The sequence below is a fragment of the Terrapene carolina genome, unplaced genomic scaffold (genome assembly GCF_002925995.2).
Source record: "Terrapene carolina triunguis isolate 2854851 unplaced genomic scaffold, T_m_triunguis-2.0 Scaffold69, whole genome shotgun sequence".
NCBI lineage: Eukaryota > Metazoa > Chordata > Testudines > Emydidae > Terrapene > Terrapene triunguis.
This window is the reverse complement of record NW_020664420.1, coordinates 6,508,917-6,521,139: the sequence shown is the minus strand read 5'-3', so window position 1 is coordinate 6,521,139 and position 12,223 is coordinate 6,508,917. Positions and strand designations below refer to the sequence as shown.

General features: G+C 40.9%; 1 protein-coding gene across 1 annotated transcript in view; it reads right to left on the bottom strand.

Moving 5' to 3' along the window:
- Window positions 1–3,693: 3,693 nt before the first annotated feature.
- Window positions 3,694–12,223, bottom strand: part of HAUS1 (HAUS augmin like complex subunit 1) — a 14,626-nt gene continuing 6,096 nt past the window's right edge. The window contains exons 4-9 of the mRNA XM_026649216.2: window positions 11,710–11,844; window positions 10,668–10,791; window positions 9,099–9,164; window positions 7,564–7,635; window positions 5,396–5,443; window positions 3,694–3,813 (exon numbers count right to left, since the gene is read on the bottom strand). Coding sequence (XP_026505001.1) covers window positions 3,730–3,813; window positions 5,396–5,443; window positions 7,564–7,635; window positions 9,099–9,164; window positions 10,668–10,791; window positions 11,710–11,844 — 529 coding nt within the window. The 3' untranslated portion in view covers window positions 3,694–3,729. The remainder of the gene's footprint in view (window positions 3,814–5,395; window positions 5,444–7,563; window positions 7,636–9,098; window positions 9,165–10,667; window positions 10,792–11,709; window positions 11,845–12,223) is intronic.

Here is a 12,223-nt window from a genome sequence, read left to right as displayed (position 1 = left end):
TCGTGTCATATGCGTTACTCGAGTTGATATCATCGTCGGAGTCCTTACTGTCAGTTTGGATCTTAAGGAGTAACTCGACTGCCAAACGTGATGTGCAGGCGAGACTCGTCAGCATATTCCTCAGCAGTTTGGGCTCCATTCCTGCAGACCGAAACGGAAGACAGAGCGTGCAGCATAAAAAACGTTGAAAGATGGCGCCAAATGTGGACAGAAGCAGAGGGATTGCTGGGATGCGAACCGATGCATCACGGGGCGTTGGGACAGGACCCAGAATGCCCCGCACCACCCCCCTTCCCACAAGCCACAGCGCCAGAATGGGAAGAGGTGCTCTGTGGGATAGCTGCCCATAATGCACCGCTCCCAATGCCGCTGCAAATGTGGCCACGCCAGTGCGCTTGCAGCTGTAAGTGTGGACAGACTGCAGCGCTTTCCCTACTGCGCTCTCCGAAGGCTGGTTTAACTCAAAGCGCTCTACGTCTGCAAGTGTAGCCATGCCCTAAGAAAGGAAGAAAGAAAAAACAGCAAAGGCCTACATGTTACTGTTTTATACAATCCCAGTATTTAGCTAATTAACTGATCGGACTAGTTAATTAGCATGAGAGTATATGAGGAATGTCTATCAGCTTAGACTACTAGGAGATGTGGTGTTTTAAGATGTTTACCACAAATTTCAAAGGCCTACCTGTTGCTGTTTTATACAATCCCAGTATTTAGCTAATTAACTGATTGTATTTTGTCCCAATTACCATTGACCTCAATGTCCTTACTTTCTCCTTCAAAATTTTTTCCAAAACCTTGCATACTACAGATGTCAAACTGGGCCTGTAGTTACCCGGATCACTTTTTTTTCCTTTCTTAAAAATAGGAATTATGTTAGCAATTAATAGGTAAAGTAACTTTAACATTGTATAGTAAAATAATGTACACATATGAATGTGTATTTGAAAATGACCAACATATCATGTACTTGTATTATTTTTCTTTTCCAGAGATGTTTTTGATATCTTGATTTTGTCAATGGAAGAATAGTGTTTGTTTTGGGTCAGAGTATTGCATTACGATCAAATATCTTTTGTACGTGATAAGCGGAACTGGGTTGATTTTCAGTGACTGAACAATTCCGTAATTCATACTGACTTTGGCTCAGATCCTCAAAAGTGTCCATTGGTGCTTAAATACTTTGAGGATCTGGGCCTTTTGGCCCCAATCCTGCAAAAGCCTTCATGCCTGCTTAATTTTATGGTCAGTGAGTAAATCCTGTTGAAATCAATGAAACTACCTAAAGCTAAGTAAGCACACAAGTTTTGGCAGGAGGAGGGGCCTTCTGTTGAAATGCTGCATACTCAGCACCTCTGAAAATCAGGTGCAATGTCTTTCAGAAAAATGAACAGATAATTTAAATTGAACTGGACTATCTAGGGTCTGGAGTATTTTCAGTTGTGTGACTGTTTCATAATGTACAATACCAATGATGAGGGATCTCTTACTGTTTTGTAAAGCAACATGTACATTTACAACACTACGTAACTGAAGAACTGAGAACTCGTTAAAAATAAGTGTCAAGGTCAAACATTTATTTGATTTTCACCATACTTACTGAAAGCTGAACTGTGCTGTGGCAACTGATTTATGCGACTGCAGCAGATGGCAGAGTTCTGGCACAGAGCTAGCACACAGCTGTTTGATTCCCCCCACCGCCGAGACATTTCCTAGCAGTACCAAGTAGGACAGCAATCCAGCTATCTTTGGACAGTAGCACTGAAGTCAAACTCCAGCCCCTGCTGCTGCCTGTATCGTCAGGCTGTCAGCCAATACCAATGTACCTAGCGTTGATGCTTGGGTAGGTTCTGCTGCTGCAAAGCCAGATGTGGAAAAATGCAAGTTTGCAGTGTACTGTACTAAAATCAAGGGTTTAACTTAGCGCTGAACTGAATAAAGCCTCACTCAAGTATTATTCCCAGCTAGTCCACTGCCACACTGTATCCAGCAGATTGATGTTCCTGAAGCCTCTATTAGCTGAACCTAGACAGAAGTGAGACCATCTACAAGGGTAAATAGCCCTAATCCTGGCTTATTTAACATTACCATTTAGCAGCCAAACCACAACAGTCCTCTCCTCTGGGAAGGGGAGATGATCCAGGAGGTTCAGCTCGCAGAGCTTTCTTCAAATCATCCCCACGGGGAAAGGTTTGGGGAGAACCACAAAGGAGGTTGAGAGTATAGCACACCAGCCCTGTAGATCTGCAGCTCCTGATCTCACACATAATCAGGATCACCGTAGCCCTAGATCCCATGCTGGCATTGCATCAAGAGGCAGGTAGGCACAAGTGGGAACAAGGTCATGGAGAAAGTAGATCCTCCTATAGATCCAGCAAAGCCCAATCCCTACTGTGAATTGAACGGGGGAGTGCAGCTGAAGGAGGGGATAGTAATTGGCGTGCAGTGGTGACTAATGTAGGCAATGAACTCTTCTCCCCTCATTTGCCTGCTCATTCAGCCATTGCTTGTATTTCCACATTCTCCAGCTCAATACACCCAAAGCTTAGGAGCTCCCAGAACTAGAAAAGTCAATTAAGCACCTCTATCTTTTTTCTATCACTTTTCCCCTCATAGCTGAACTACAGCAGGTTCTCTGGAGTTTCTTCCATTGATTTAGTATTAATCATTATGTACTAAAATGAACAAGGAAGGCAGCAAAGCCTTAACCCAGTGCAAACCTCACAGTTGAGGATATAATCTAATTTGATTAGACTGCAGGGCAAGTGGAGACCCTCATGGGGTCAGTATTAGGAGATTTCAGCTCTAGGTCACTGATTCAAATCCAACCCAGGTGAGCAGTGAAAGCTGTTGCCAGCCAAAGGCTGTTCAGTGATCTCTATGAAATGAGGAACTGAGCTCAGGGTGATGGCAGGCAGCCATCTATCCCACCAAAAAAGGCATCCTCCTTGTTGGCTGGCTCCAGGGCTTGAACAGGCTATAGTGGTGCTACTACTCTATAGTGGCCTTACTACTCTCAGTGCCCTACTACTACTCTCAGTGCCTTTCAAGTCAGTCACTTCAATTTATGTCTGCAGCAGGCACCTGTTATGTTAAAGTGGGGAAAGTAATTAAGCTTTGTCTTAACAGCTAGAACTCTACATTCATTTTAAAAAAGGATTTGAAGAGAAGAGAAAAGTGATTGATGTTGGGTGAGGAGACTCATCTCACAAGATGTAATAACAAATGCTGTCTAGTTTCCCTTGACTCACCAAATAGAGGACTCTTCTAAGGCTAGAGATCCAGAACCTGGTAGGGGAGAAGAAGAGACCGAGACTAACCAGATAGTTTTCTGTCAAGCCCCAACTCCTTCCTCCCTCCCTTTTTCCCCAGTTGATCTAATTTAGTAAAACAGAAGATACCTAGTACAGAATGTAACCAAACATGAAACTGCTTGTTTGCTGATTAGGTCGCCATCTGGAGGTCATTTACCAGTTTTAGCTCATATTTATAAAAATGGACAGAGAAAGAAGTCTTGTTTTTATTATTCAGCCTTACAGAAAACAGAAATATACATATTTTTTACAAAACCAAAGCTATGAGAAACCACCAAAATCTGTGTGCTTGGCAGAAAGATGGCAAGTGTGCAGGCCCCAACAGTGAGGAATACACCACCATGTTTAGGAGCCCCAAAAGTCTACCTTTAAAAAAAAAAAAAAAAAAAAAAAAAGTCCTTTTCCCACACAGTTGACTTTAGGTAAATCGGCGTTTGCTGGGCTCTGGTACTGACAGTGCCATCATGTCCACTTTACTGGAGAACTCAGCCTCTAGAGCATTCTAGAGGGAGAAAGAAACAAGAGAAATCAGTGGCAATGCAAATAACTTTTACATCATTGTTAGACAAATATGTCTCTAACGGTCAACCCCATTGGACATCATTTGTATCCATTAACCCAAATAACTGAAAGAGCATGATTGGTGTGGGATGTTTACCAGTACTCGGTACAACGCACGGTTAGTTGAGAATATAATAGGTGACTCAGCATTTAGCAGCTCATGAACAGAGAAAAAATGAGTCATCATAAAAAGCCAAAAATTAGCATTACTAATCCGAATGATGACCCAAAAAGATATACAGTATTCTTTAATATTATGACAATGTTACATTTTTCCCAGGACAATCTCCAAATATCAAACCCTAATAAAGCATCCATTGTTATTCTTATAGTCCACAAACAAACAAGTTTGGCTTGTAACATCTAGAGAGCTTATTTCCAAACTGACACCACTGGTCCATGTTGTGTGATCCTCATGGTCCTTGGAATGCAACATTTTTAGAACCAAGTGAATGAACAGGGGGGTGAATAGAGAGTCCATGACACAATCTCTTACAATGTGATGCACAGAACAGGAATATTGGAGAACCTTGCACTCTTGTTTTACTGAGATTAACATACAAATTCCACACACATGCACAAAAACAGCAAAATGCTAGTCACATGTGGTGGGCTTCCCATCATGCTCGGAAGGGTTACTAGACACAGATAGGCTGCCAAAGCATATTACTAAAACTCTCACCTGAGAAAGCCCTACCAGTGGTGAAGAGGGATCAAATTCATTAAATAAGTGCCTCACCATTGATCCTACTGGTACTGTCCAAAGAGACAGATGGTCTCATAATTGTGATCCTGACTGTTTAGGGCCTTAATGATTATCAACACTTTCAATTGCATCTAGAAGCAAATAGGAAGCTAGTGCAAAAACTTAAGCACAGGTTTTATGTACACACTGGTCCATGACACTCAGGAGAAGGGCAGCTGCAGTCCCATGTGGACTTCAAAAGCAACCCTATATACAGCACTTAGCAGCAATCAAGCCTGCAGGAGACAAATGCATGGATGACCTCTGTGCAGTCTATTTTATAGAGAAATGGCCGTACTCCTGTCCAACTGCTGATTAAAAAATGCATTACGGGCCACAACAACCCACTGAGAATCCAGCATCAGTGATGTATCCAAAAGGGCCTAGAGACGGCAAACCATTTTAGCAAAAAGCATCCTCGAAAGGTGGTGCAAACACTACCGCACAGTTCTTCAAAGCTATTTAGGTGACTAACTTCCACTGACTGCAGTGAGACTAAGGCATCTAAATAACTCTGAAAAGCTGGGCCGTCCTTCAACATCCGTTCCTCCCTATCAACAAGAATCACTTCCATCTAATCTGAGCCACATTTTTACCCAGATCTTTATCTCTGAAGAACGTCAAGATTAGAATCTGAGACAGATAAACCTGAACCTAACCATCATCAACGTTGGAGTTTTGGATGATATTTTTTTTTGGGGGGGGGGGGGGGGGGGGGGGGGGGAGGAGAGAAGTGCCAGCGTCCATTTAAATCTCTGTAAGCAACAAAAGCCCCTACCAGCTCCCGCTTTGCTTCTTCAATCTTCACTCGAGCAAGGGAAGGATTCTAAAAGAAAGAAAAATGGCATGTTAACCGCAAGTAGCGACAGTCCTGTTTCAGCTTGAAACACAGGGTTTCTCCTCACCCAAAAGATTTTAATAAAGGGTGGGGGATAATCAAATGGTCTCCATGTGTTCCAAGATGCAAAACGTGCTGCAATTAAAGACACAGAACAACCCAAAATTTAATGGATTTTGAAAGAGCTTTTACGAAGCCTAATGTTAAAAGAAACATTTCCATGAAAAATTCACAAAGCTCTTGATCAAGAGAGCCTGGTTTTAAACGTTCCCAGCAGTGTTTGCAGCCCAGACACTGACTAGGAAGGTGCTCACATGTGCACATAGCCTGCTTGTAGGAACACTCCTCTCCCACTCAGCATCTCAGGCACTCAGCCAGTGGTGAGAGAAGCACAAAGGCTAAGGGGCCGGGCTGAGCCTTCCACATTCACTGAAAGCAAGCTAGGGAAAATGGGAAGAATAAAAGCCAATTTTGGTGTCTCGAGTCCCTTGACAGAACCAAGCAAACTGCCTCTGGGGACAAGGATAGAGGGGGGTACGCAGAGGTCTTCCAGAGGTATCAACTCATCTAGATAGTTGCCTAGTTTTACAAAAGGCTACATGAAAAGCTCTAGTGAAGTCAGAACAAACTAAAATTTCATATTGACAATGACTTGTTTATACTGCTCTATATGCTATATCAGTGTTTCACAACCTGGGGGGTGAGGGGGGTGCGATTTCGTTTATAATTACATGGTAAAAATGAGAAAGAAAGCAATTTTTCAGTAATAGTGTGCTAGGACACTTTTGCATTGTTATGTCTGATTTTTTAAGCAAGTAGTTTTTAAATGAGGTGAAACTTGGGGTATGCAAGACAAATCAGCCTCCTGAAAGGTGTCCAGTAGTCTGGAAAGGTTGAGAACCACTGATCTAAGGTGAGGGAGTCAGGCCTGCAGCAAGGATGTGTGTAGTGGGGGAACTCACTGCAAGGAACGGGTTGGTGAAGACAAGAAGGATGGTCCAGTGGTTAAGGCATTAGCTGAGGACCTAGGAGACCTGGATTCAGTTCCCTGTTCCAGCACAGCTCCCCATGTGAACTTGGGCAAGTCACTTAATGGCTCTGTGCCTCATTTCCCCATCTGGGATAGGAGATAATAGCACTTCCCTACCTCACAAGGTGCTGTGAGGATAAATACATTACAGATTGTGAGGCGCCCAGAGACTAGATAAATACGAGAGGTAGAACTGTGAATCTCGACACATAGGTTCATTTAATAAATCACAATGCTACCTCCCAATTGTGGCAGCATCTTCCCTATGTCCAAGAAGGAGAATCCCTCACTACTGATTTGAGAAAGGAACATGAATTTTGTGTTTCATCCACTTTCAGAGGAGCTCTCCAAGTGCTGCAGTTAGATTGTCCCTCAAACAACATATACAGGTGACCTGTCCACTTCATGCAAAGACAGGGTTTGGATACCTCTCACTTTGTGGATTAATAAACTACTGTTGGCTCTAATCTCTTTGAATTACTGTACAGTTGTTTACAGAGGTTCCCTTACCTGAACTCCAACTACTGCACAATGCTGTAACCATTTATACTGCTACATAAATGATTAACAGTAATGGTGGTATGTACCAGCAGATTCAAAGTTTTAAAATTATTGATAATCTTTGGAAAATAATTGTACCATAGATTTTTGTTTTCCTCTCAACTTTTCCAGATAATTCACCTGATGCCTAGCTTATCCAACCAGTTTATTTGGGTTCGATTCCCATGCATTGTGGTAGAAGAGAGCAAACTCTATCTGGTGGAACTATTTAAACAGCCTTCTATTTAAGCAAAATCCTTCGTCTAGACAATTCATTAAGGGACGGACACAGAGTTTGGAAACAGCACAACTGTCAGCCTGTCAACGCCATTGCAACGGAATTTATTTACATTTTGATGTCTATATACATATCTCTATCTCTAAAATATTTCAGCTACAAAACACCCCCTGAAGTTAATTTGACAGTGAAATTAATGCCTAAGTTATAGCACCTAAAGAGAAGCTATTCCATTTTTTTTATATATACACATACACATTTTGAATACCAGAAGAGAATAGTAGTAGTAGAAATAATTACAGGAGTTAAGTCCAAGTAGGACTCCAGTTTCTTCTTCAAAGGCACAGTCTGTTGCTTTAGTTCAGACAGTTTCTGTGAACACAGCAAAGCACCAGGTTATATTTCTGCAATCTAATTTGGTATAAGTGATGCAAATCAGTAAAACAAAGCATTTACGAATTTCCAAATGTTTTATTCTGTATAGATTTTAAGGGAGCCCATTGTTGCCGTAATTCTGATTAAGGATCTATAACTCTTCCCAGGATTTAATATTCCAACAATTTTATTTAGTCAAATCCAATTGAAGTTTTATATTGAAGTAAAAACACAAATTTTTGTATTACCCTTATGAAAAAATACAATGTCTTTTCACACAATGTACCATTTGGTGGCTGTTCGCTGGTCTGTGTGAAAGGAGGTGGTGATCTCAATCTATAATCCAGTGGACAGGTGTCCATGTCACAGAAAAACACCTTCACAATGGGCACTACCTGAGACCCTTGCTGGTGATCTCAGCACACGCCAAGACTGAATAGATCACGAAGAATGAGTTACACACTAACACCTAAAGGCTGCCCTGCCAGAACAGGGCTGAGCCACATAGGTGGGACAGTGTGGGGAACCTTCCACCAGCACTTTTGATGCTGTACCCATTCAGTGCACAAAGAGAAGAGTTAACTTTTTGAGGGTTACTAATCAAGCAACTTTCGCCAGCACTAAAGCCATTTAAAAGTCAAAGATAAACCTATGATGCAGTAATTTACACCCCCCTCCACGCCAAACATTTGTTCAGCACTCTGCAAAACAAATAAAAGAACACTGTCAAGTCAAACTTGCCTCCATATTTAGGCTCTATGAGAAAACAAAAGTTTTACAAAACCAAGACCTATGTAGAAGTTTCTATGATTTTTTTAAATTTAAGATTTTAATGGGAACATTTTTCAACCAGCATTTCCCCTGAAACATTTTGCAATCCAAATACTGCCAAACAATGCTAGTTCATGACATCCACAAAGTGAAACTGACAAGGCTATATTCATCATTCAAACTAACAAGCAAGAAATAAAACAACATAAATGGCAAAAAGCACATTACACGTTTGGAATTCTCTCTGTTATAGTAACAGGGTGATATTAGTGTTGTGACAGCAGAAAGAACAGACTCAGACAGACATCATGTGCAGCAGCAAAGAGCTGGTGAATCCACAATTAGAAACACAGGAAACATGTTTTTTAAAAATGAAAGTATTGTGACAGTGTCTCTTTAACAAATTACATCATTATTATCTTACAGTATTCACAATTATATCCAAAAATGTTATGTTCACATAAAACTGGAGGAGGCCTCAGGATGTAAAATTTGGATCACAGATTAGATTTTGGACACCACCACAGATCAGAGGCATTTGGATGTGGGATGTTGGTTTGGGCCTATCTCTAACATACACGTGTACTCGAGTATCCATATGGATAAATGTTATTTCATTAAACTAGCCAAACAAATGCTGATTCACATGCACCACTTCAGAAATGTCCCTCTTGTCACAACACACCCACCTCTGAGAGGCTCACTAATGACTGATGTGTCAAGGAAGGATCCATCCCGCTTGCAGAAAGCTGTTCCTACAAGAGAAAAACAGTTCACAGTTTGTACAGCACACCCTGCTCCTCTACTGAACAGACAGCGTACAATACATTATTCATAGAAAAACTTTAAACAGAAAATGCAGAGAGATATTTTGATGCTTCCTTGTATTTTAACATAAGCAGGCAAAAAGAAAAAAATTAACTATAGCAGGAATTTAGTGCTGTTTTAAGTGCTATCTTCAAGCAACTTTAACTGTGGAGTCAGTGGCTAATGAAACATGCATAAACAGCAATATATCTACTAGAAAACCAGCATGACTAGAGCATTCAATGAGGACATGAGTAGGTTTACCTAGTAAAATGTCATCATACTAATAAAACATTTATCCCTCAGAATTGCCAGACTATTGTACATAGTCATTCTGTCAAAGTGGCCTGTAACACTCACCCATACTTGCTTCATAGGGGGTTGGGAAACTTAATTTCTCATATAGTACTTAACTAGCCAAACACTGGGTTTCAGAATCAGTCAAGTAACCAATATGCAATGCATGTTACACTGTACCACTACCGAAATCATGACATTGGAAGAGAACATGCTCTCTGATAACATCTGTATAGAGTAATTCCAACTATAATCCATGCTTATACATTTTTAAATTTATGAAGGTTCCCCAAATTTATGAAGGTTCCTACTTTGAGCAGAGCGTTGGACTAGATGACCTCCTGAGGTCTCTTCCAACCCTAATCTTCTATATCAAGGAACACTGGAAAAAATTGCTCTTATTTAACTGAAAAATAGCTATGGGGGACCTACATTTACTTACCTGTAATTGTTGCTTTAAGGTCTCAGTCCTCCAACACTTAAAGCCTATGTGTAACTTTAACGGGACAATTCATGTGAGTGAAAAGCTACACACTTGCTTAGATATTTGCATTTGTCCTCCCAGTATACAACTAAGGCTACATTTTTGGCACAGCAGTCGCGGTGTTCATGGTAATCATTAATTTTAATAAAGTCAATTTAATAAAGCCACAATTGTGGGGTGAGCTCATTCTTCAATCCCTCACCCGCAGACCATAACCTTTCTGTGAGTATGGTTCCCCCCACACATACCTATGTTGTGAAATTGACTAAAAATTTGTGTAACAAAATCATAGCCTTATACACAACTAGCTTTAAAACTCTAAACCCTAACTTTAAAATATTGGGGCAACTACTTGCCACCCCACTCCAGCAGGGGACACATTCAACCCCTAAGGCCTCTCTTACCTCTTAAGCAAAAGGATCCAAGGATCACAGCATCCATCCACTTATCCCCAGCTCTGCAGGAAAGGTGACGGGGGATCAGTTACAACTGATTCCCTTCAAGGACCAACCATTCTTTATTTCCAAGTGTTAGTTGTAATAGATTTCCCCTCTTGGAGGCCAAGAAGCTCCAAAGAGGTCTCTAATAGTGACACCATACATTTTGGGGCCCAATTTGACATGATCACATATTCCTTCAACAATACTGGTAGAACATGTTTATCACCAACCTCTGCAGCCTTTATCCTGAATTTGAAGTCCTCAGATTTATCCTTCAGGAACTTCATGTTCTGGGTTCGGCTGTCAGCTTTGGCTTTTTCCATTGCCAGATGTTCTTCTGTTTTTTTAAGGTCCCTTTAAGAAGAAAATTGTGGTGAATATATGTGGCTTACTAACCTTCAGCCAAATTAACAATCTCAAGTAAACACCCACAGGAGGGACAAAGTGAAACAGAAAACTGAGTTTCACTCACAGTCTCTCCACCAGCTCAGTCTATTGGTGGGATGAGATTTCCATGTGCACAGATACCCCACAGATTCCCAAGACCCTAGGATATCCCTACTGATAGCAGGGCATCTGCATGAAAAGCCAGGACATCTGTACAACAACTCATACTAATAATCTGGTGGGTCACTATACTAGATTAGTTAGTGGAGAACCTAGGAATACAACTGTTAAGTGACTTAACTAAAAGCATGCAGTGCAGTAATGGCAGAGCTGGGACAAGTACACGGGAATGCTAGTTCTACAACATTAACTATGCTGCTGCTGCTATCAACGTCACAATAGTTAAGAGTTTACTGTAGTGCCCCTCATTGTAGTATCCAAGCACTTCAATGTAAATTAAATCTGCATGGTGAGGTCGCTGGTGGACTTAGTGGAATTTTATAATCTTTTGGTTAAAGAAGATTCTTTTGGGGAATCTTTTTTGTTCTAACCCAGTCCCTTATTTTTACCACTAAACCACACTACTCATGCTCAGAAAAATATGCACAAAGCAGTAAGTGGGAGATGCAGGCACGTACTTGTGAGCACTATTCAACCCATAATATTTAATTTCATCATTGTAGGCTTGGGATTTTTAAACCTCTTAACTATTTGAAGCAAATTTTCTGCAAGGGCCTTGACTAGTGGTTTAAATTGCTGTGAAGTAGAGCAATATTGAACTCAATATTCAGATATCCTTGTTACTGTTCATAGACAATAAAGTTGCTGAGAACAGGGGACCAGCAAACCCCATTCAGCTCTTTCCCTTTCTCCCCAACTACTCACTCTTGGAGATGTTTTTCCAGCACCAGAGCTGCAGTTAGCTTTTTCCTAAGGCTGGTCAATTCAAGCTCCATTTCTCTGTTTCTCGATTCTGTCGCATGTAAATCTGAGGTCAAATCATTGATAGCGGGGATGAAGCTAATGAAACAAGAGATTTCACTGATCGTTTAGAAGTCCACTCCACTGAAGTTCAGGGTTATATAATCACTTATTTTCTTTCACACTTTGCATAAAGTTTTTGTAGGATTGTTCTCAAATAATGGCAAATCTGTTAACAGTTAGGTCTGTCTAAACTATCTTACAATCCGAATAGCTAAGAACTTCTATAAGCCAGGGTTTGACAATGTACATAAAATTCAAAATAGTTTAACATTTTAATTGCTATGCAATACACATTTATACAGCTCCTTTTATCATGAAGCATTTCACAAGCTATAAACATGCACTAACTGAACTGCAACTGCTTCTGGGACAGATGATGGCATGCAGCCTGAGCAAACCACACTGCACAACAGCT